The 25,693-nt window shown below is 41.8% G+C and overlaps 1 protein-coding gene across 1 annotated transcript in view; it reads right to left on the bottom strand.

The window, feature by feature from the left end:
- Positions 1–12,880: 12,880 nt before the first annotated feature.
- The window catches only part of LOC105027811 (gelsolin), a 41,445-nt gene continuing 28,632 nt past the window's right edge, over positions 12,881–25,693 (bottom strand). The window contains 11 exon segments of the mRNA XM_034296584.1: positions 12,881–13,400; positions 13,537–13,597; positions 13,758–13,835; positions 15,230–15,351; positions 15,474–15,648; positions 15,933–16,103; positions 16,191–16,243; positions 16,246–16,280; positions 16,514–16,647; positions 22,100–22,254; positions 24,377–24,570. Of these exon segments, the coding sequence (XP_034152475.1) occupies positions 13,231–13,400; positions 13,537–13,597; positions 13,758–13,835; positions 15,230–15,351; positions 15,474–15,648; positions 15,933–16,103; positions 16,191–16,243; positions 16,246–16,280; positions 16,514–16,647; positions 22,100–22,254; positions 24,377–24,569 (1,347 nt within the window). The 5' untranslated portion in view covers position 24,570 and the 3' untranslated portion in view covers positions 12,881–13,230.

Here is a 25,693-nt window from a genome sequence, read left to right as displayed (position 1 = left end):
ATTGAGCACTTACATTGGCTCCTGTGCTCCTGGCAGCAACCCCAGGTGTTGTGGGGTCTGTCTGTAACCCATCAGGATGGCACCACCTGGGTCCTGAGCACTGTGATATTTGTTGAGGGTTTGTAATGCTGCACGATATTTACCCACCCACTTGCAAAGAAATTGAGCCTCCAGGGATTTGTAATTCCTCATTTTGTAAGCTAAGTAAATCCCTGTATGAAAGAATGAAAATTAATGTTGGCTTGGTGCACTGTGCTCAAATTAATTATTTGTTGTGATGCATCGATAATCAGTTCATTTGTGCATGTGTATGTGAACTGTATGTGACGGGTGAGGATGGAATTATTATTGTCTACTGAACGTTGTAGCCTACCTTATAGTTGCAGGGTGCTAGCTAGTTAGCTTGCTAAACATGTTAGCGATTAAATTAGTTTACAGTAACATCACATTGGACAGACTACCAAAACAGCTAAATAAAGGGACAGATGTCATAAATACATTACCTGGGGATTCAATAATGGAGGCTAGTTGTATATATCAGGATATGACATCTCCCGCCACTGGGTTGGGTCGTTCGTCCACTTTGATGGAGGCAGACTAAATGGACACTCAACCCCTATTTCTTGAGTTTTTTTCTATATTAAGTTAACTATCGGCAACAACCTGACAGGCCATAGTGTTTGTGCTACTAATAGCTAAAAAGCAATGTTTTTCTTATTTTGTATGAATGAATTGGCAAATAATTTTGTATTCACCACCAGTCAAATTAAATGTGCTGCTTAGTAGTGATGGGTCGTTCGGGTCTTGTAAGTGAACTTTGGGTAAGTACCCCTGACTGCGGTGTGGCAGTTCAGGGCCAGGATTAATGTAGGTGGAGTCAAATGTTTGACTCTGCCCACATTTGAACCCGCCCACCATTTTTTGTTTTGACAATCACACACTGAATACAAACACACACGTTTGTGCAAGGCACATGTGGAATATAAATGTAGTTAATTTTTGAAGATTGTAAGAAATATATTAAGTGATACCTGGCAGAGTATGTGAGAGGAGAGCTGATGGAAATCGCTCTCGGACGAAGGTTCCTCTGCTCCACGTCTTTCCCATGGCTTTCGCTCACAGGAAAAATAATTGCCACTCCAAATTCGCTTCATTCATTTTATAATTAGTCATAATCCAAACAAAATCTGTCAATTTCTTGGTTATGTATGTCGAGGAATTTGTCGAGTATTTGTTTTTTTAACAACATGAAAGGATGAGGTTACATCATAAGTAATTATCATTTCAAATTCTCTATAGATCTGTCTATCAGTCTTTTAGCCAAAAAGTATACATCCAAACAAGTACCACTATATTATTTGTTAATTATTAATTTATAAGACAACGAATAGTACAGCACTATCGGCTGCCAAGAAAATCAGATGCTTGGCATTTTAAACATCATTTTGCCTACAGTGTATAAAATAAAATAGTAGGCTACATTTACTTGCTTTGAATTCAATTAAATTTAAACCAAAAAATCTGTATCAGCACGCGAACAAAAAGGGACAAAATATATATTCATTCAATGGGCTACATGTCAAAAAATTGGAAATCGCATGCTTTCAAATATTAAGCGCTCAGCATTTAACTAGCCTATACATTGCATATATAAATGCACTTTTTCCATAATGATTATTAGTTGTGGTTAATACATCACCACACTCCCTCTCCTGCATGTCCTTGGTTCTCCTCATTTCTATAAGTTACCTTTATCAGTTTCTTTATAAAATAATGAAGTAAACTTCATGAAAGCTTAAGCAACAAGGTTTATATTTGTATGTATATCTATGTAGGATAGGTTCAATTAAGATTCCCTTTCATTGACGTTGATACCTTAGTGAACCTCAGCTTGAGTGATGTTGAAGGAGACGGGAATGGGTTGGGTTAAACATGTTTGACTCCGCCTACATTGAGCCCAGCCCCGAACTGCAACACTGCAGTCAGGGGCTTCTCACGTTGGGAGCCGGCTCGCATATCAGAAGAGCCAAATCTATTTATAAAATTAAGATATGAATAATCAAAAGATTTGAATTAACTAATGAATTAATAAATAAATAAATTAATTAATTAATATAGGCCTAAATGCTCAAGCACACACATTTGTTCTGACTGTCTGATCAGACTATCGTAATTCCCCGTTTATAGACGCACCGTGTATAAACCGCACTAATGGGCAGCTTAGAGAGAGCTGTGAAAACACCTTTCATCGCATCTATTTTGACACATATTTCACCATCACGGACAGAGATCGGAGGCCTAATTATCATTAATCATTTTTTTAAACTTCACAGAAAATAAAGAAATGCATTGAAATACATGTTCATTTCTAGTAGGTAATCAAGGGGTGATCAAAACGGCAAAACAAAAAACATTTGGCACAAAATAGGCAAAGTTGTTGTAGTTTAAAAGTACTAAGGCCCGACCACGCTGGCTGATATCAGTCTTCAATAACATGTTTGAATTCATTTGTTACCGTAAATAACACATACATTCACGGACATCATTTGTACAGGCTGTTGGACACATCTAAAGCAGCTGGGCAAAATGCTTCCATAACCAATTACACACAGTCGAAAATCATGGAGGAAAGAACAAGTTCACTCACTCATTTTCACTGATGGGTTTGTTTGGTGTGAATCAGCAGTCTATTTTATTCTTTTAAATAGGCCTGAATGAGTGCATGTTGTGCATACAGTAGAATGTAATAAAATATGCATAAAATGACCATACAGTGCAAAACTTTCAATTTCAAATGAGTGCTCCCTAATATCCAAATTGCCTCTCAAAAATGTCTATCCTTTCTATGGGACACCTGTTCACACAGTTCACACGTCCAAAGGCATTTGAATCACGCTGTTCAGATTGTATTTGTTTTGAATGGTTAGATTTATATGCACTTTAAAAAGTTATACTTTAAACGCAAATGCTTAATAGCATTATTTTCCATACCAAACCAATTAATTTTTAATTAATTGTGGTTAAGGTAGTGTATGATTTCATTAAATTATTTAATTAGAATTATTTTAACATCTCATCTCCATCCGCTTATCCGTATCAGGTCGCGGGGGCAGCAGCTCCAGCAGGGGACCCCAAACTTCCCTTTCCCGAGCCACATTTGCCAGCTCTGACTGGGGGATCCTGAGGCGTTCCCAGGCCAGTGTCGAAATATAATCTCTCCACCTAGTCCTGGGCCTACCCCGAGGTCTCCTCCCAGCTGGACGTGCCTGGAACACCTCCCTAGGGAGACGTCCTGTGGGCATCCTTACCAGATGCCCGAACCACCTCAACTGGCTCCTTTCGACACAAAGGAGCAGCGGCTCTACTCCGAGTTCCTCACGGATGGCTGAGCTTCTCACCCTATCTCTAAGGGATCGCCCAGCCACCCTGCGGCCGCCTGTATCCGGGATCTAGTCCTTTCGGTCATGACCCAAAGCTCATGACCATAGGTGAGAGTAGGAACGTAGATTGACCGGTAAATCGAGAGCTTCGCCTTGCGGCTCAGCTCTTTCTTCACCACGACAGACCGATACATCAACCGCATTACTGCAGAAGCTGCACCGATCCGTCTGTCAATCTCCTGTTCCTTCCTTCCCTCACTCGTGAACAGGACCCCTAGATACTTAAACTCCTCCACTTGAGGCATGCACTCTCCACCAACCTGAAGTGGGCAAGCCACCCTTTTCTGACTGAGGACCATGGCCTCGGATTTGGAGGTACTGATTTTCATCCCCACCGCTTCACACTCGGCTGCAAACCGTCCAAGTGCATGCTGAAGGTCCTGGCTTGAAGGGGCCAACACGACAACATAATCCGCAAAGAGCAGAGACGAAATCGTGTGGTCCCCAAACCTGACACCCTCCGGCCCCTGGCTGCACCTAGAAATTCTGTCCATAAAAATTACTAACAGAACCGGTGACAAAGGGCAGCCCTGCCGGAGTTCAACATGCACAGGGAACAAGTCTGACTTACTGCCGGCAATGCGGACCAAGCTCCTGCTTCGGTCGTACAGGGACCTGACAGCCCTTAGCAAGGGTCCCAGGACCCCATATTCCCGAAGCACCCTCCACAGGATGCCGCGAGGGACACAGTCGAATGCCTTCTCCAAATCCACAAAACACATGTGGATTGGTTGGGCAAACTCCCATGAACCCTCCATCACCCTGTAGAGGGTATAGAGCTGGTCCAGTGTTCCACGGCCTGGACGAAAACCACACTGTTCCTCCTGAATCCGAGGTTCTACTATCGGCCGTATTCTCCTCTCCAGACCCCTGGCATAGACTTTCCCGGGGAGGCTGAGAAGTGTGATCCCCCTATAGTTGGAACACACCCTCCGGTCCCCCTTCTTAAAAAGAGGGACCACCACCCCGATCTGCCATCCCAGAGGCACTGTCCCCGACTGCCACGCGATGTTGCACAGGCGTGTCAGCCAAGACAGCCCCACAACATCCAGAGACTTGAGGTACTCAGGGCGGATCTCATCCACCCCCGGTGCCTTGCCACCGAGGAGTTTCTTAACCACCTCTGTGACTTCAGCCCGGGTAATGGACGAGTCCACCTCTGAGCCCTCATCCTCTGCTTCCTCAATGGAAGACGTGACGGCGGGATTGAGGAGATCCTCGAAGTACTCCTTCCACCGCCCGACGACATCCCCAGTTGAGGTCAACAGCTGCCCACCTCTACTGTAAACAGCGTTGGTAGGGCACTGTTTCCCTCTCCTGAGGCGCCGGATGGTTTGCCAGAATCTCTTCGAGGCCAGCCGATAGTCCTTCTCCATGGCTTCACCGAACTCCTCCCAGGCCCGAGTTTTTGCCTCCACAACCACCCGGGCTGCAGTCCGCTTGGCCTGTCGGTACCCGTCAGCTGCCTCAGGAGTTCCACAAGCCAACCAGGCCTGATAGGACTCCTTCTTCAGCTTGACGGCATCCCTTACTTCCGGTGTCCACCACCGGGTTCGGGGATTGCCGCCTCGACAGGCACCGGAGACCTTACGGCCACAGCTCCGAGCGGCCGCTTCGACAATGGCGGTGGAGAACACGGTCCACTCGGACTCAATATCTCCAGCCTCCCTCGGGATCCAGTCGAAGCTCTGCCGGAGGTGGGAGTTAAAGATCTCTCTGACAGGAGACTTTGCCAGACGTTCCCAGCAGACCCTTACAGTACGCTTGGGCCTGCCGAGTCTGTCCAGCTTCCTCCCCCGCCATCGGATCCAACTCACAACCAGGTGGTGATCAGTTGACAGCTCCGCCCCTCTCTTCACCAGAGTGTCCAAGACATACGGCCGCAGGTCAGATGAAACGACAACAAAGTCGATCATCGACCTGCGGCCTAGGGTGTCCTGGTGCCACGTGCACTGATGGACACCCTTATGCTTGAACATGGTGTTCGTTATGGACAAACTGTGACTAGCACAGAAGTCCAAGAACTGAACACCGCTCGGGTTCAGATCAGGGGGGCCGTTCCTCCCAATCACGCCCCTCCAGGTGTCACTGTCGTTGCCCACGTGGGCGTTGAAGACCCCCAGAAGAACGATAGAGTCCCCAGTCGGAGCACTTTCCAGCACCCCTCCCAGAGACTCCAAGAAGGTCGGGTACTCTGCACTGCCGTTCAGCCCGTAGGCACAAACAACAGTGAGAGACCTATCCCCAACCCGTAGGCGCAGGGAAACGACCCTCTCGTTCACCGGGGTAAACTCCAACACATGGCGGCAGAGCTGGGGAGCTATGAGCAAACCCACACCAGCTCGCCGCCTCTCACCATGGGCAACTCCAGAGTGGGGAAGAGTCCATCCTCTCTCAAGGAGTGTGGTTCCAGAGCCCAAGCCGTGCGTAGAGGTGATCCCGACTACCTCTAGTCGGAACCTCTCAACCTCACGCACGATCTCAGGCTCCTTCCCCGCCAGCGAGGTGACGTTCCACGTCCCTAGAGCTAGTTTCCGTGTCCAGGGATCGGGTTGTCTAGGCCCCCGCCTTCGACTGCCGCCCGATCCTCTCTGCACCGGCCCCTTATGGTCCCTCCTGTGGGTGGTGAGCCCACGGGAGGGCGGCCCCATGTCGCTCGTTCGGGCTGGGCCCGGCCGGGCCCCATGGGGAAAGGCCCGGCCACCAGGCGCTCGCGAACGAGCCCCAACCCCGGGCCTGGCTCCAGGGTGGGGCCCCGGCTGCGCCATGCCGGGCGACGTCACAGGACACAAATTATTTTTCATCATTAAGGGGTTTTTGAACCGCTCTTAGTCTGACCCGTCGCCTAGGACCTGTTTGCCTTGGGAGACCCTACCAGAGGCATATAGCCCCAGACAACATAGCTCCTAGGGTCACTCGGGTACTCAAACCCCTCCACCACGTTAAGGTGGCAGTTCAAGGAGGGGATGAAAAGGCCCATATGGTTATATTAGCAAGCTGCTATCTAGCCAATAATTGGTAGCCTATGTAGGTAGCTACTTGACACACAGTATGCTCAGGGCAAATTATTCTCTCCATTTTATAAAAAGCAGCATGCAACATCTGTGGAGAATCACAGCGTTCTGAGTAATTGCGTATCTGCACAAAATGTTCTGCAAGCTTTCTGTTTTGATCCTGTAGGTGTGATCGAGGCTTTACATTCCTAGAAAAGTAGTTACCGGAGGCTCTGGGTCTGGAATCGTGGGAGGCCTTGGTAATTGAACGTGCTCAAAGATTCGGCACCCCACCAAACAACGACTCGCACATGTCACACCCAAGGACATTGATTATGAACTAAGGAGTGAGTATTGAAAGAAGCCAGAATCAAAGGAAATGTTATCTACAACAACGAACAAGTTTGTTTTCATCAGGACCTCTGCTGGTGTACACAGGATGCAGTGCGACTATGGCTGTTTATTCATCCACGTTTTGGTCTGTTCTTGTGTTCTCGTTTACCCGTTTGACATCAACTTTCAAGGTCCAAGAACTGTTCCAATCCAAAGAACGCAAGTCACCAAAAACGCCTGAAGTGCCCAGATGTGTTGTAGATCCGCCCCTTTTATCGAGAATGCATGGTTGGGCTGAAACTCAAATCGCATTCTACATACTACGTATTACAAGTATGTACTTTGCGAATGATGGTAAAGTACGTACTGTTTAGAAGAAAGTAAGCTAGTATGCCAGTATTGGGATCGTTTGGGAGATACTACCTTGTCATAAAATTGCATCTCAACATTACATGATATTGTGACACATTAACATTTCACCAAATTTTTATATTTTGCTAGACACCCTTAAGAATTGTGTTAAACAGACATTTCACAAATAGCATTTATGAACTTTTCTGGACGTAGGCCTACTAGTATCTACTTACTACTTGGAATGGTCATAAGAATTGATCAATTGCTAGCGAGACTGAAGATGAGATTTACGCTGACAGAACAATTTAATTTCATGGCACAATGTTCGTTTTTCTTCCATTCGGGAATGAAATTGATAAAATAACTAGCCTATCAATAAAGGTGACGATAACTGACTTTTTCTTCCGTTGAAAAGACCAGAGAATCGTGGAAACCCCTCCTCTTTTACTCAGCAAAAGGGGTTGTGGTCTATATTACCCCAAAAAGCATGCACAGATGCATACTTCGAAAATCCACCAGAAATAGTAAACCATCCAGGAACGTTTGGCATACTATTCTCAGCATCCTATAGGTTGAGACATACTAATCTTCTCGCACACTAATCTGGCATACTATATAGTATGCAAGTATGCGATTTGAGATTCAGCCTTGGTCACATGACCAGCAAGAATGCATCTGAAATTCCCAAAGTAATTTCAAGATGCCAGGAGAGCTGGACAAACTTCAAATTGGGCAGCTATTTGTTAGATAGCTGTAACATGGCTTTCAAGATTGAACAGTATATGGAATTTATCACGACATTTGAGGAGAAAAGATGTGTTGGGAAGCACTCTGCCAAAGGATGATTATTTGCATTTGAGGCGGCCTCATCAACTCCGTCCATGCAGGTAAGCCATGTGATCTCTGTAAATTGTGTTCATTAGTTATCATCATAGTTTATTTTTTTCATTAGCGTTTTGAAAATCCTTCACTGGTTCCATAATAATTGCAGGTTACATTCTAGCGGGTAAATCTTATGTCTATGCGGGTGTTCACTATTGCAAACGTGCATTCGCGTGCAGGGGGGTTCTGCAACATTTTGACAATGTTGGTTGTGGAGCAAATCATCAGAATACTGCAGATTTCGTTTATGCGCAAAGCTACAGATATCTTAATGTTTATATACAACAATGTCAATACCCTTTTCAAGTTGCCATTTCTTTTTCAACAATGTTTTGAAGCAATTAAAAAAATGAATAAAACATAAATAACAGAACAATCTTAAGCATCATTAGATTTTGGGTTATGTTCAGATAAAAAGTCAGATTCTGGAAGATCGAGGTTTATTGGATTAATTGGAATGACTGAATATCTGACAGACCTTTAGCAATGCAGACATGTAGCCCAATCATATTGAAGTAGAAAGCAATGGTTTAGAAACCCATTTCCAAAGGTACTGTAGCCTACTCAACCCACAAGGTAAAATGCAAATTCCGTTTTTGGCCAGCTATGTAAACTCTATCATTGACTGATCCCGCAAAAGATGTTCAGTTGGTTATAGGCTATTCCTATTTGTTTTTCAATGCCTCTTAAAATGAAAGTAATTCAAAGTAACCAGATAAGATTACATAATCAAAAAGCTACGTTACTGATTACAAATGTGGACAGGTAACTTGTAACGGTAAGGGATAGCTTACCCAACCCTGCTTATATGGGCATATAAATGTCAATGATGGCTTTTATTGTGATAAAGAAAATCTGAGTGCTGCCAGCATAATGTCGTGCCGCTAAAATAATGCTAATGAAGCCTTGTTTGGCCATCACTGGAAATGACAAGCACTCGTTTTGAGTTTGTCTTTAACTTTATTAAGTAGGAGCCTACATTAAACACAAATGTAATACACAAACACAATACAGCAAAAGTTTATAAAATGTTGATAATGCCAGTATTTTCATGTCGATGCCCCCTTGAATGTAAATGAAGAAATTGAGAATTTCGCCTATACTGCACTTGCCCATTATAACTGCAATTTATGTGCACATATGTTGTCAGGACATGCACAGTGAAGGTATACTGTATAAAATACACATGGGAGATTGAGGAATTCAGCAGAATGTAGATTGGAAGAAAGGTTTTCAGGCAGAAGCTAGAACACACAACAAAAAGAAACAGTTTTTACTCTTTGTATTCTTTCATGGACAGGCTAAAACTCAAATATTGATATTCTAAGCTATACACACATCCTATGGTTACCTAAACATGTCAACATTACCAGAAAGAAATCGGGGATTGATAGATATAAGTACTAGATCTGGGTAGCAAGTTTAGTAAGTGGTGTCAAGAGCAGTTTCCAAGTGTCCCTCTACTTCAAATCTGTATAAAACATTATTCCACTGTTTGATGTACATCTGTAATGTTTTAAAGGCTATTTGTTTAGTATAGTAACCCATTTTTACAATAAAAACACAACATTCTCATCCCAGTAACTTTCCAAGCGACCTTCAACCTGTTGAGCAACGAGGATCCATTGAACTTATTCACCACACCTCCATCTTGAAATCCAAAACGAGGCTAGGGGGTACACTTTAAACCGGAAGTTCATTGACAGAGCGCAGCAGCGGGCGTCTGTCATCATGGCGATACCTGTGTGGACATCAAATCTTTCATGTCTTCCTGAAATAACAGTGGACTATGTCGAAAAATGGGCCAATAAAGACTGCATGATTCCCCGGGCTGTTTTGCTGAAAGGATACAGCAACTGGATCGAGGGATATGTGCACGACGTGGAAGGTAATGCACCGACGATCACAGCTTTTTTTCTGAAATCAACATTAGTTAACTTTACTTTTAAAGTTAGCTTGTTAGCTAGATAAAACAACAGGACGTGACAACATTACAAGCTGATGCTAAGCATTGTTAAGATATATTAACCACACCAGACTGACTGTTATTTTGAGTGTTAACAAAAAATTATTTTACCAACAGTCAAGAGGAGCGAGACAGTCAGTGTGAGAGCTAAGTCTTTTCGCTCAATGCGAAAAAACGAGGCACCTTACAACATTCAGGTATCATGACTGTGGATAAACTGCTCAGTTTGCGGAGTGGTGGCACTGCTAGAACAAATACGCTAGCTAAACGTTCAAATGTTCATCTTGATCGTTCATATCAACAGTTCATCTTGATCGTTCATATCAACAGTTCATCTTTCCATGCTAGACTAAAAATAACATGTTATGTGCAGTTGATGTGATCTTTAGCTAAAAGTGTATTGGACCCATCAGTCAAAATAGCTTGTTTCCAATGTGTCACTACAAAGCAAGGCAGGGTGCTACTGTTGGTTATTAAAATTAATAAATATTAAGTATAAGTTAATTTGTTTACAGGCATGGGTTACTCAGTTCACATAGCGATGTTACGTAGGGTTGGAGAAGGTACTATTCAGGCCTCACAGGTAACACAGATGCTAAAAACGAATCAGTAATGTCGTCTACTGGGATGCACAAACCCAGTAAAATGGATGTTACTGTTTATACGTAGTTGTGTGCTTAACATGGTCTAGATTAGCAATGGTTATTATCATAAACATGCACAGATCACGTCTTGTTTATATTTTGCTGTAAGTCACGGCCGCAGGACGTTAGCTGCCCAGGCTAGTAAAAAGAGCAACAACTTGCTTAAAGTTACCCCCGAAACAGCCCTTCGCTTGTTATAACTTAAAAAGGACCGGTTCGTGGCTAATCAAGTCATGTCTATTTAGCCAGAAGGTTTAGCTAGCTATCTCTATGACAGTTAACGTAAATATGGCTAACGTTAGCATCGTAAACTAATGTTAATATCTTACCTTGAAATGGCGACCGGGATCTCTTCTTATTTTATGAATCCATTCACGGCAAAGTACATGATCTTTGGGGAAACGATGGAAGGTTTGACCTGTATAGGATTTCTTTCTCTTTGAAGACATACATTTGGGAACACAACAATGCGGCGGCATTGTAGGTAACGTTATGACAGAAGTCTACAGATGGGCGAGCCAACGTTACTTCCGTACCCCACAGCCTCGTTTTGGTTTAAAGGAAGTGACGTGGGTGAATAAGGCGAATGGCAAGGCTCTCCCCAGCCTGTAAAAATCAGCCTACCACTGAAGGGACAATCTAATTGGCTACTAGACTTGTCAATCCACGAAACTAAGTCATACACGCGCAATAGCGCATACTGACCACCCAGACAATCGATATGTTTTATCAGTCATACATGATTGGATAACATTGCCAGTAGGCTGGTTAAGGTTCTAGGAACCTAACAATTCTTTTGGTACCGAACTGGAAGCTTTATGACAAGCACAGACCAAACAAGAGCTTACCTTGTGATGAAAAAAGTTTCCAACTTTCAAATAAAGATGGCGCCTCAGATGTCTGGATCAATAAAGGTAAGTCCCAGGCATCCAAAATATATGTCCTTATGATCGATTGAGTGTCTGGCTTCATAGCAAATTCAACTTTAGCCTCTGTTTGTCGGACAAATGCTTTGTTTACTACTTGGTAGCTGTGGGCAGGAGGGCTGACGCACGCTGGGAAAGTGAAGGGAGGGGAGGGGTCAAAAATGTCTGTGTGCCCATATAAGGTAGTGAGACCAAGAGCAGAGATGCTATACTCTGCCAGAGAGGAAAGATAAGCAACTTCTGAAAAATAAAATTGGTTCTGAAGGGTTAACTTTACCCCAGATCTGGGGTACCGATTATTGAATAGGGATGCTTAAATGATCATTGCCCAGTTGAGCCCAGGGAATTGCGCAATTGCCAAGCAGAAATGCATCTTAATCTAGATAGGCATCTAAAGACCAGCCAGTTGGAACCAAATATGGCATGTCCATTCCTCATCAACCCTGTGGAAGAAGGTGCTCAGATACTACACAAAGCATTTACACCACCAGCCCCAAGGGTCTTCAGAGACAGAAGTTCTCCACTGGGCTTCCCTGATGAGTATCTGTGGGAGAGGTACAAGTTCAGTTGGCCCAGCATAGGTTCCTATGTAGTCTGCGGGAACCACACATAAGGAAGCACACTCAATGTAGCCAAGCCTTGACAACTGTTCAGTCTTTCTGCATAGCTCTGCGTTTCTTTGCATATGGGACATTCTCACAGTGTTGGTGATGCAGAAGGTCTTACAAAGGCAACTGCATGCTGGCAAATAAGGGCATTCCTTGCTCTTAAGCAGTAACTGAAAATTTTCATCACTTTCCCTGGTCATCTTGAAACACAAAGAATAAAAGTGTTTTATTCAATTGCAGGTATGTGACAGTTAAAATAAATGTAAAGTAGCCTACAGTAAGAAGGTTTAATCGCACATTAGATCCATTAAGAGTTAGATCATCAGGCTTAGATAACACACCAAACCAAGGAAGACAATACATAATTTTATTCAAGAATTGAATTTGGTGGATATTTGGAGACATGTTAAACCAATGCAGTAGAATACTCCTGCTATTCTAGCACTGGCAAAACCCACTCACGCCAAGCAGTGCCACAGACTGTCCAGGACCTCACTGATGCCCTGTTCCAGGTCTGGTAGGAGATCCTTCAGGACACCATCTGCCATCTCCTCAGGTGCATGCCCAGATGTTGTCAGGAGTGCATACAGGCATGTGGGGGCCATTACACATTACTGAGTCACATTATGAGTTGGCATGATGAAATACACACAAGTTGGAACAGCCTGTGATTTCAATTGTTTACTTTGATTTTCGGTGTGAGTTTGAATCCAGCTCTCAATCCGTTGGTGATTTTGGTTTTCATTGACTGTTGTTACATCATTCTGTTCTCAACGAATTACACAATGTACAATAAAGATTTTTACTTTAAATCTATTTCATTCTTTGAGACCTGATGTGTGATTTAAGTGTTCCATCAATTATTTTGAGCAGCGTATATTGTAAAAAAAAAAAAAGATTTGCTATCTTCTAGAAAGCAATATCAAAACAGCAAGTCAACAAATAGTACCCATGTGCTCTCTGTAATCGTTATATTAGAAAACAAAGTAATGGGATGAATGGACAGAATTCAGTTCTGTAATTTTTTAAAACTAATTGATCTGTAATCAATCTATATCCCAGGGGAAACTACCCCGGAGTGGGTTCATACACACAGACCAGCTGTGGACCGTTCCAGGGGATCACTATTCCAATAGTTATGGTCCCAGCCCAGGAACCAGCCAGTAAATGTGGGTGGTTCATGCCCTTGGTTTATCTTTACTATTGGTGTACTGCCATCCCGCTTGGTATGGTCGGTTTCTATGTAACGAACAGCTGGGTGTGGAAAAAAAGCATAAAAAACCAAAAAAGTTGTTTGAGTAAAAAACAGAACAGTTAATTTAATGTAAAAACACATTTAAGGTCCCTCCAGCATTTAAGTTATAATGTGATCCTCTTACAACTTTCTTACCTGAGGCTAAAGCCTCGGTCTTCTCCTCCTCCTGAGCATCTCCACCGACCCAGACAAATACCTAAAGCGTAAATGTGAATAACATTTTAGCTGTGTATTATTTGTGAAACACCTGCAGAATTCTACATTTGGGAACATTTGTATATCAATTTGCTATATGCATGGCATTTCTACAACATTCAAGAACTTTTGGCTACTGAAAGACGCAAATTACTAGTCACCTGTTCCCAGGTATCCAAGATCATGACATCATCTGGTGCTAAGTCCTCTTCTGTTATTTCCCCAGGCACCTCTTCAATCTGTGGAAATAATACATTTTGACTACCGGCCAAGACCAGTTTCCCAACTGTAATGGAACATATTTTTCCTGTAACAACAGAAGATGTAGCGTTAGTTTCTCGAGACCTCACGCCAACCAAAAACTAACTGCGTCTTTAGACTGTGGATAAATAGGATTGAAAGAATGAACTGTCAACAATTAACGTAACAATCATTTAAAGGCAAAAGTGTTTTCACTTTTGTATTCATACAAATATCTGCATATTGGTTATTTAGATTTATTTTTAACTAAATTCTCAACTGCACTGTTTGGACTTCTGAGGTATTTGTTAACATAGTCAATAAGAGTAGATTATTTTGGATCTTTAAAATTTTGACGTGTTAAGTGATCAGCTGGGTCAAGTGCAGCTCATTACAGAAATACTTTATGTTATGTGTCATGCTGTTCACAGTTAAAATCATCTAAAATATTCCCTTTTAATTTGTTAAAAGGTTCAGTTAGATCAGTAAAATGGTTTTACAGGTGCACGTGTATCGGTGGCAGCGTGGCCAACCTAGGCAACACCAAATTGTATGAGGTGGAAATAAAGGGCAGGAACTAAAGGGCAGGAACTAAAGATATGGCAGGAACAAAAAGGAGCTATTTCCAGCTCGGGAAAACAAAGAGCACACAGGCCAAAGTTTAACCACATTGGAGAATTATGATCATTTGTAAAATGGGGAAGTTACAACTGATCGTAATAAGAGTAGAGAAACCCCAACAAAAGGCCGTCTCCATAGGAAGAGTAGGCGGAGAAGGATGGAAAAAAATAATGGGGCTCCCAACATGCTACCACTGCATTACACTATAACAATATTCCATGAAAAAAGTAATAGTTTTAGTAATTTGTCCACTGCTCCATGTCCATCTAACACTTTTTGCTATTCCAATTGTTGCATTAAAAATATTATTGAATCAGTTATTGTGAATAATTGATTTGACATAATAAACATTCAATAAATGTTTTACTACAAATTGAAATGTAGAGGTTAATGTCTTAAAATGGCAATTTTGTGAGAATCACCAAATTATTCCAAAAATAATGATACAGATCAGACCCTAAAAAGATATATTCACCTATGATTGCAAATTGTAAGGTTGTTTCTTATAATGCTTATGATCATCATAGGGCGGGGAGGCACTACAAAAAAAGAAAAAGTAACATATTCACTTACTATTCTAAATAGCCAAACCTCATATTGGAGTTAAATTACCTAAAATGTAAAATGGTTTACAATCAGTATTAAAGTATTAGAGGGAAATAATTGTGTCCAGAACACTATCAAATCATGTCTGAAATGTCAACAGTACAGTAATACATGAAAGGTAACCGGAAAATGCTGTACTAGAACTATAAATGACAGGCAGACTCACAATAAACTGTTCAGTTTTGTTGGAACAGGCAAACAAGCGTGGAGGATGAACATCCATTTTGTTTTTCAATCTTTCTGATGTACCCTAGTCTGCTTTACCTCCCAGAGCATCCCAAAAGTCATCTTGACAAACAAACATGCACACAGTCATGGATACAAATAAACATGGATGGAATGGATAACATTTGTCTTGCACCCTTATAAACATTTGTCTTGCACCATTTCCTGGTTATTTCTTATAGTACCTGTTTCATCAAACTCGTCCACCACTGAAGCTGAAAGTCCTAGATGTTTGCTAAGCTGTTGAGCTCCTTTCCTCTCACTGTCACTTGCTCCCTTTCCAACCCACATGAAGGATCCGGCAGGGGACACTAGCACAAAGGCATCGTTGGAGTTCAGATTTGAGGCAGTATAGTCCACCTTAAGTGGAGGGAGGAACAGAGGAGGCAGTGAAAAAGACAAATCTACTGACTAGTGCAGTAGCATATGTACATTAGTCTGCTTCAACAATAAACTAACCATATGTCATCTTTAAATTTTGGCACTATTTACTATGTACTTGCTCAGATGATTATTTCCCTCATGTCTAAGTGTTTATGTCTGTTTTAGTTTCTAGTAAATCAACTGCAGACTAACCAAATAGGTGAGCCAGCAAAACAGCCCACATTTTTTAGCTCTTCCTGGATCACCTTCCTTCTACTCACTTCCACGGCACGAGTGCTGCCTGCAGGGTTTGATCGAACTTGGAACAGCCGTGTATCAGCAACCTTGGCCTGACCGCCTTCTCTGGAGGTACCACCCTGGTGGACTATAACTGGCTGGTCCCAGAAAACACTCATAAGGTGAGCAGGCTCCTTACCCTGGATCACCCTCACCTTCATGGTGGAAAGTAACAGAAGATTGTGGAGGGTCAAATAACTGGCTTCAGGCCTAACCTTCCCTTTTCTCAAATGACCAGTCACCTGCACTGCCCCTCCTCCCAACGACTCATCCAGTTGAGCAGCCAAGATGGCAATGTTCCGATTTCATCCTTGCTAGAATCTACTCCTTGCCTGTGGAAATTTAGTATTTTTCAAATGCTATTCAAATAAGTTTGTGCTCAAATACGTTTGTCATACTGTTGGTTAAGATGCACCTAATATGTAACAAATGTTTATTTATCATAAATTGTATACTGTATTGAGACAAATGCCATTATTTGTAGCTTGTTGATTTTGCTTTAAGAATATTTAATAATAAAGCTCTCCACAGTCATCTGTAGAAGGTGAATCTCCCTGGTCCATACCATGTGTAGATGATCTGTCCGTTACGGCCTCCATACTGGTACTTGTAGTGGATAATGTAGCTGTCTCTCCCATAGAATTGCCCATAGGAGGAGGGATCCAGAGGCACCTTGTCAGCTCCCTCAATACACCAGATCTACAGTGGTTAATAGGCAAAATACATACAGTGCACCCTAAAGGTATTTTGACAGTGACACATTTGTTTTTTGCTCTGTATTCCAGGCTTTTGGATTTGAAATTATAAAATGTCTGTCTGTTACAGAAAATAAGCAGGCAGGGAGTCTTCCCATACAGTAGTTCACCTAGATAACCAGGCTGAAGAGAATAGCTAATTCTCTGAACAGGATAGCTAATGAGATAGTTACACAGCCCTGCCGTTACAGGCATACTGTATACAATGTATACAATGCAAAGTCTTTCTGAGTCGGTGCAGAGCATAATTCCAGACAGAGCAAGAGAAGGACTTCACCACCACGCAGAAGGACACTTTGGCATTTAACCTGGACATGACGTCTGAAACATGTTATTATGTTCCATAAATGCTAGAAGTGGAACATGGTGGAACATTGCTTTGCCCAGATGTGCAAAGCTGGTAGAGACTTCTCCAAATAGACTTTTGCAGCCAAAGGGGCTTCTAATATTCACTATAGGGGGTGAGTAATTATCTATAGTAATCAATTATAATCTCATGTATAATTAATTTAGAACAATTTGTTGATTTTATTACTATGACATTATGGAGTGTAAAATAAAGCATGGATTCCTAGAAAGCCTTGTCCATTGACTGCTTTCAAGGCATTATAAGTATCCCAAATGCATTTGAACACAACCAAAAAATCAGAATAATTTTCAAAATATTTCAGTATTCCATAGAGAAATCCTAAAATGTAATATTATTATAGAAAATCACTCATTCAACCAGTTTAAATAGAGAAAAGGTCTAATGTTCCTGTTTTTAGTCACTGTACAGACCACTGTGAGCATGGAAAACAAGAAACAAGGCAAGCGTAGTTCAGCCGGCCCGCAATAGAAAGTGTTGCCCTCTCAAGATTCAAACCCAGGTCACCCACATGGAAGGCTGTGTCATTAACCACTACACCACAGAGACAGAAACAGATGTCAGTATAGCCTCTTGTGTCTATCCTAAACAAATTCTCTTTTGCCACTACCTGTTTTAACAGCTAATTGGCCATTCGTGAAATGATATTGATACAGTTAAACAGATTAACGTTTCATACTAACTTTACCTCCACCACAAATAGCATCTATGAACTGTATGGCGTTTGCCACTGGCCGTTTTAACAGCATATTAGCCAGTAATAAGCTTTACCGGTATCTACTAACTTTCTGGAATAGTTATAAGAATTGAGCAATTGCTAGCAAGTCTGCCAAAGGTATTTCATTTCATGGCATAATAACTTATTTTTTTCTTTCATGGCATAACAACATACTCTTTCTTTCATTCGTGAATTACATTGATACAATAACTATCAAAAAAGGTGACGATAACTAACTTTTTCATCAAGTGCAAAGACGAGAGAATCATGGAATCTACCAGAAATAGTTGCAATACTGTATTGCAACCGTAAACAGTTTTATTGCGGTATTGTGTTATGTTTCTTATTAAGTTTATCTGCACCATAGCATCTATGAACTGTATGGCTTTTGCCACTGGCTGTTTTAACAGCTTATTAGCCAGTAATATGTTTACTAGTATCTACTAACTTCCTAGAAATAATCATAAATATTTAGCCATTGTTAGCGAGACTGACGATGAACTTTTCCATGCCAGAAACAGTCGCAATATAACCGTATACAGTTTTAATTAAGGCATACTATAATGTAGATACTGAAGTTTTTAGTCAGCAAAGTTGTCATCTATACGGAATAATTCATAATGCGTACCTCGCTTTGCCTCTGAGGAGATACGAACGCGGCACCTATAGTTAACAAGGTCCGCTTCTCTAAACACTACGCTTTTTAACAAGGGGGACTCAGTCAGTCAGTCACTCATTCACTCAGTAAGAGACATTGGCTCTTCTTGGCCGATAAAATATTCACTTGACTCCAGGGCACTCTGTAAAAACGGATTCTTCGATGCGACCATAGTTATGCTCATATCACCAGAGGCATCAGAAATCTTTGGGAAAAGCATTTCAATGTTAAATGTACTATGGTCTGCTTAAAACCTGCTTTTTACATGAAAACTTCTGTATTCAATTGCTTACTTAGAAAATCTTTCTTAACTTGTATAATTTTGCCAGATTCCTATTGGACACATCTGATTTTGTGCCATCTATATCAATCGCCTCAGGCAAATCCAGTTTGGGTCCAAGAATCTGGAACGATACAACAAGAGTCTTGGTATCTAACAGCAAATTATCCCCCGTATTTTAACTATATAATAGATGCTTGTTGGAGAATCTAAATAGTTGCATTACATTATACAGTTGTGCTCAACAGTTTGCATACCCTTGGAGAATTGATAATATATGTACCATTTGTAAAGAAAATATGAGTGAGCAGGCACTCATATCTTATGGGATTCACATAAAACTGTAGGTCATAACAGAATGGCAAAACCATAAAAAAAACATGGCATCAAAGAAAAAAAATTATGACCCCTGTTCAGAAGTCTGCATACCCTTAGTTCTTAATACTGTGTATTGCCCCCTTTAGCATCAATGACAGCATGCAGTCTTTTGTAATAGTTTTCTATGAGGCCCCAAATTCTTGCAGGTGGTATTCATCTTGGCAAAGTGCCTCCAGTTCATGCAAAGTCTTTGGTTGTCATGCATGAACCGCAGGTTTGAGATCTCCCCAGAGTTGCTCCATGATATTAAAGTCAGGAGACTGTGGTGGCCACTCCAGAACCTTCACCTTTTTCTGCTGTAACTACTGGAGGGTCAACTTGGCCTTGTGCTTAGGCTGATTGTCGTGCTGGAAAGTCCAAGAGCGTCCCATGCGCAGCTTTCATGCAGAAGAATGCAAATTGTCTGCCAGTATTTTCTGATAACATGCTGCATTCTTCTTGCCATACATTTTAACGTGATTCCCTGTGCCTTTAGAACGCACCCCATCATCATCATCTTCCGCTTATCCGGGGCCGGGTCGCGGGGGCAGCAGTCTAAGCAGAGATGCCCAGACTTCCCTCTCCCCAGACACTTCCTCCAGCTCTTCCGGGGGGACACTGAGGCGTTCCCAGGCCAGCCAGGAGACATAGTCCCTCCAGCGTTTCCTAGCTCTTCCCCGGGGTCTCCTCCCGGTGGGACGGGACCGGAACACCTTCCCAGGAACGCGTTCCGGAGGCATACGAAACAGATGCCCAAGCCACCTCAGCTGACCCCTCTCGATGTGGAGGAGCAGCGGCTCTACTCTGAGCTCCTCCCGGGTGACTGAACTTCTCACCCTATCTCTAAGGGATCGCCCAGCCACCCTGCGGAGAAAGCTCATTTCGTTTGCCTGTATCCGGGATCTTGTCCTTTCGGTCATGACCCAAAGCTCATGACCATAGGTGAGAGTAGGAACGTAGATTGACCGGTAAATCGACAGACAGATACATCGACTGCATTACTGCAGAAACTGCACCGATCCGTCTGTCAATCTCCCGTTCCATCCTTCCCTCACTCGTGAACAAGACCCCTAGATACTTAAACTCCTCCACTTGAGGCAGGCACTCTCCACCAACCTGAACCTTGCCCACTAGAACGCACCCCAACCCCCCCAAAACATCAGTGAGGATGCTTCACAGTGGGGATGGTATTCTGTTCACTATAGGCCTTGTTGACCCCTCTCCAAACATAGCATTTATGGTTGTGACCAAGCTCTATTTTGTTCTGGTAACTCCAAATTACAGTGTGCCAGAAGCTGTGAGGCGTGTCAAAGTGTTGTCGGGCATATTGTGACCAGGCTTTTTTGTGGCATTGGCGCAGTAAAGCCTTTTTTCTGGCAACTCGACCATGAGGCTCATTTTTGTTCAGGTATCATTGTATTGTGCTCCTTGAAACAACCACACCGTCTTTTTCCAGAGCAGCCTGTATTTCTCCTGAGGTTACCTGTGGGTTACTCTTTGTATCCGGAACAATTCTTCTGGCAATTTAGGCTGAAATCCTTCTTGGTCTACCTGTCCTTGGCTTGGTATCAGGAGATCTGCAAATTTTGCACTTCTTAATAAAAGTGATTGAACAGTACTTATTAGCATTTACAAGGCTTTGGATATCTTTTTATATCCATTATTATCTTTATAAAGTTCCATTACCTTTTGACGGTTCTTTTCTGTTCCCCATGGCTCAGTATCTAGCCTGCTCAGTGCATCCACGTGAATGCTAACAATCTCGTTGACTATTTATACACAGACACTAATTGCTATTTAAAAAGCCACAGGTGTGGGAAATGTACCTTTAATTGCCATTTTCACCAATGTGTGTGCTACCTTGTCTGTCTGTAACAAGGCCAAACATTCAAGGGTATGTAAACTTTTGATCAGGGCCATTTCGGTGATTTCTATTATCATTATGATTTAAAAAGGAGCCAAACAACTATGTTATAATAAATGGCTTCATATGATCCCTATCCTTAGAAAAAAATGTTTTTTGCATGATCAGTCATATTTAAAAAATCAATGCCAAAATTTCACGATTTCTGCCTGGATATGCAAACTTATATACAACTGTAGGCAGTGTAGGCAAAATTTTTTTTGTAATTATCCTGTGAGACCTCCAGCATCTTCTTGTGTTCTGCCCCCTCTTCACATATGTACAGCTCAGACCGCCCACATCGCTCGTTGTCACAGATGTCCTTAGACACCTGTGTAGCCTTTAATTTTTCAAAACTATTGGCCTTTGAGCCACACCACCTGGAAATCTCCTGTAAAATGACAAGCAAAGATAAACAGAACAGGGGAGCACTGTAACTAACTCCTCTTCCTGGGAAGTATGTGTAAAACCTCCACACATCTTCTTACACGTTATTCATAACCCAAACGGTCTTGTTCTCAAAGGGAGGACTTATAGTAACAGCTTGCTGACAATTACACAAAAATCTGAACATTTATTCAACCATAAATGTATTAGTAGTTTTTGGTATATGTTTGATTGATTTGTAATACTGTAGCTAGATTGTTGTAGAATAGTTTAGTTTCCGTTAACTCACATTGCTCAAGTCGAGGATAAAGACATCACCCTGGTTAAAACTGTCCCAACTGACAGCTACCTCTGTGGCTCGAACCACATGCCGACCTCTGACATGGAGCAAACGCTGCATTTCCATCTTTTTGGACACCACATGCCTGAACCCTGAAGCTATGCCCCCTTTCTAAGATAAAGATACAATTGGAGGGGTTTTTGAGATAAGTATATTTAACAAATGTATTTTAATATTCCAGTAAAAGCATGAGTTGATGCACTCCCAAAGATGTTGTTGGAAGTACTGACTAACTCAATAGTAAACTCCTCAATAACGCTCAATGTACACTTTACACATGTTTCTAACATTTAAAAGGGTGATACAATGTTTTGGCAATGGATCATTATATGAATATACACAGAGTAGTTGACATTGGATTATTTTGTACTGTTTTTGGACATTACCATGTACTTAAGTCCAATTTTGAAGTAGCCTGAAAATGTTTGTGACTCGCAACCTTGCACCTCACGGTACTGAATAGGTTTGCAACCAAGGTAGTCATCCATTTGGATAGTAAAAATGGCTGCTGCCCCACTTTCATCTACTGTGCAGTCATCTCCTGCAGGACCAGAAAAAATTAAATGTAAAGTTTCTTTAACAAATAATGGAATGGATTTCTATTGAAAAACTGCATGAGAAAACACAGTGGACATAAATGTGCAAACATTATATAGGTGCATCTCAAAAAAATATATTTCATTTTATTTCCGCAATCCAAATCAAACAATGACACCTTCATATATTCTAGATTCATTACACAAAGCAAAACATTTAAAGCCTTTTTTGTTTCAATCTTGATGATTAAGGCTTACAGCTCATGCAAATAAAAAATCCAGTATATTAGAATACAAATGTATAATACAGAAATGTAGACCTCAGAAGAGCTCTAATCAGCTAATTAACTAAAAACACCTGCAAAGCTTTCCTAAGTATGTTAATTTATGCACTCAATAATTGGTTGGGGCTCCTTTTGCATGAATTACTGCATCAATGCGGTGTGGCATGGAGGCAATCAGCCTGTGGCACTGCTGAGGTGTTATGGAAGCTCAGGTTGCTTTGATAGCGCCTTCAACTCAACTGTGTTGTTGGGTCTCGTGTATCTCATTGACAAAACTCCATAGATTCTTTACGGGTTTCAGATCAGGCGAGTTAGGGTTAGGCTGTCCAATCAAGCATAGTAATACCATGGGCAGCAAACCCGTTACCAGTCATCTTGGCACTGTGGGCAGGTGTCAGGTCCTGCTGGAAAAGGAAATCAGCATCTCCATAAAGCTTGTCAGCAGATGGAACATGAAGTGCTCTAAAATCTCCTAAAATCTGGCTGCGTTGACTCTGGACTTGATAAAATACAGTGGACCAACACCAGCAGATGACATGGCATCCCAAATCATTACTGACTGTGGAAACCTCACACTGGACATCAAGCAACTTGGATTCTGTGCCTCTCCACTCTTCCTCCAGACTCTGGGAACTTGATTTCCAAATGAAATGCTAAATTGTCTCTGGTTTAGGAGTGGCTTAACACTAGGAATACGACACTTGTAGCCTATTCCCTGAGAGGTCTGTGCATGGTGGCTGACTCCAGCCTCAGTCCACTTCTTGTGAAGCTCCCCCAAGTTCTTGAATTGGCTTTGCTTGACAATCCTCTCAAGGCTGCAGTCATCCCGGTTGCTTGTGCACCTTTTCCTACCACACTTTTCCCTTCCAGTCAACTTTCCATGAATATGCTTTGATACAGCACTCTGCGAACAGCTAGCCCTTTAAGGAACGACCTTCTGTGGTTTACCCTCCTTGTGGAAGATGTCAATGAGTGTCTTCTGGACAACTGTCATGTCAGCAGTCTTCCCCATGATTGTAGTTGCGTGTACTGAAGGCTCAGGGAGTTAATTAGCTGATTAGAGCTCTTCTCAGGTCGACATTTCTGTATTGTACATTTTTTATTTTAATATTTTGAGATACTGGATTTTTGATTTCCATGAGCTGTAAGCCATTATCATCAAGATTGGAAAAAGGGAGGCTTGAAATGTTTCACTTTATATGTAATTAATCTAGAATATATGAAGGTCTCACTTTTTGATTTGAAATACGGAAAAAAATAGTTGAACCTGTACAACATTCAGAGCATACATCAGACCAAAACAAATTTAACCCAGAGTATGCTCCCTGAATGAATATGCCCTGTCTGACAGAACTGTTGTCACACCCTGTATCCTTTCCCGTGGGTCTTCATCTGTCTTGTCTTGTGCTTCACTCCCACCAGTTCTTCCTCGTTCTTTTGACTGTCTTTTGTATATTTAACCTGTGCCCTCTGTTTGTCCTGTGCAAGTTCATCCACTGTTTCTGCTTAGCGTCCTCACGTTAATTGTGTTCTGTGTGCCACTAGTGCTTTTCTCTAGATTTCCTGTGTACCTAGATTTCCTGCCTGTATCCGATCAAGATCTTGCCTGCCATCAGCCTGTTTTACCACCATCAATCCATGTACCAAGCCTCTGTCTTTGTATCTTTATGAATAAAAGTAGACTAGAGAAATTGTGCTTACAACAGATGACTGCTGTTCTGGCAAAGGAGAAACCCTCCATGGTTAAATTACATCAAGAAAAACGTATATATTTCTAGCATATGTACATTTCCTTAGCAATAAAAGGTGATTCAGATTCTGATAAACATGGTTTCGGTTTTACCTTGCCAGTAGTGAAGGTCATACTGTAGATTGCCTGATCGTTTCTTGATGGTATTGAGAACCAGGTACGCGTCCCCAGTGTAGAACCCTCCATGCAGACTCTCTGGCACAGCTACAAGGTTATGACTTTCAACTCGCCACACCTGGAGACCAGACTTCTTCCCAGCCCTCTCAAATTCAGGGTGGTACACCATGCTATAGTGATGGGGTAAAGAGAAATAACTTGCCAACATTTCTACCTTCCCCTTGAATAGCCAGGGATTCAGGGATCTGTTTTCTGCAAAATTTCCTCTCTAACATAGTAGATAATCAGATAGGTATAGTTAAAAAGTTGTGGTGTATCATGTCAATGATAATATCTGATGTTCAGGCTTTGTCATCACCCCTCTCTCAAACATAACATGTAAGACAAAAGAAAAAAGGTTGGAGGGCTCTCATATCCCAAGCCAATCAGGGATATTAGTATTTCCTTCCCGAGAGGTTTCTCCATTGTCTTTCCCCACACCTGATATCCCAAACATGAACCATACCTAACTGGTCCTAGTGTTCCAATTCTTAAAACATCTTACACCCTAAAAACCACACCCTTAATTCCCCAAAAAAATAAAAAAAATTCAATACATTGTAAATAACATCTTTCACAAATAAATTATGGTTTATAGACTATGTCTTTGTTAAAAACAGTCCAGCAGATGTCCATCATTTTTGGGGTCTGTGTGCTGGGACATATTAAACCTACTACAGAACTAAAAAACAGAATGATACACCTGCGTTAAGTCTTGGATTAGACTAAAACACACAGATGGAGAATGAACACTGAAGATGCTTCTCAGTCCAGAACAATGTTTAATATGTTAAAACCATTCCTAAGTGACAATGGTGCTGACCCACAATCAAAACTATTGATAATTAATGTGCAAGCAGTCATAAACCAATACTTGAGTGACAATTATATTAATTAAATTTACAACAGAATAAGACAATAATAAAAAATAATTAATAAAAATCTTTGTTATCTTGGTTCCTCTGACTTTATGTGCATGTTTAAAGAGGAAGGACTTCAAGATAATCTGAGAATCGACTTAGAAAAAGATAAGTAATTCTACAGTTAAAAATATGAAATGTAGAAACCCATTTTAACAAAAGAGCATACCTGATAAATAGAAGATTATGATCGTCGTTGGTGGCTGGTTTGTAGATGACGGATATAAGTTCACACCACTCTTTCATTGACTGTGAGTGGGAACTCCCTTCTGCACCAGACTTTTACCTACTCTGACCAGTGGGGCTCGGCTCATGGGGGCGTGCATTGCCCTTC

The sequence above is a fragment of the Esox lucius genome, chromosome 13 (genome assembly GCF_011004845.1).
Source record: "Esox lucius isolate fEsoLuc1 chromosome 13, fEsoLuc1.pri, whole genome shotgun sequence".
Lineage (NCBI taxonomy): Eukaryota > Metazoa > Chordata > Actinopteri > Esociformes > Esocidae > Esox > Esox lucius.
Note: the sequence above shows the minus strand (reverse complement) of the source record. Positions and strands in the feature narration are given on the sequence as shown.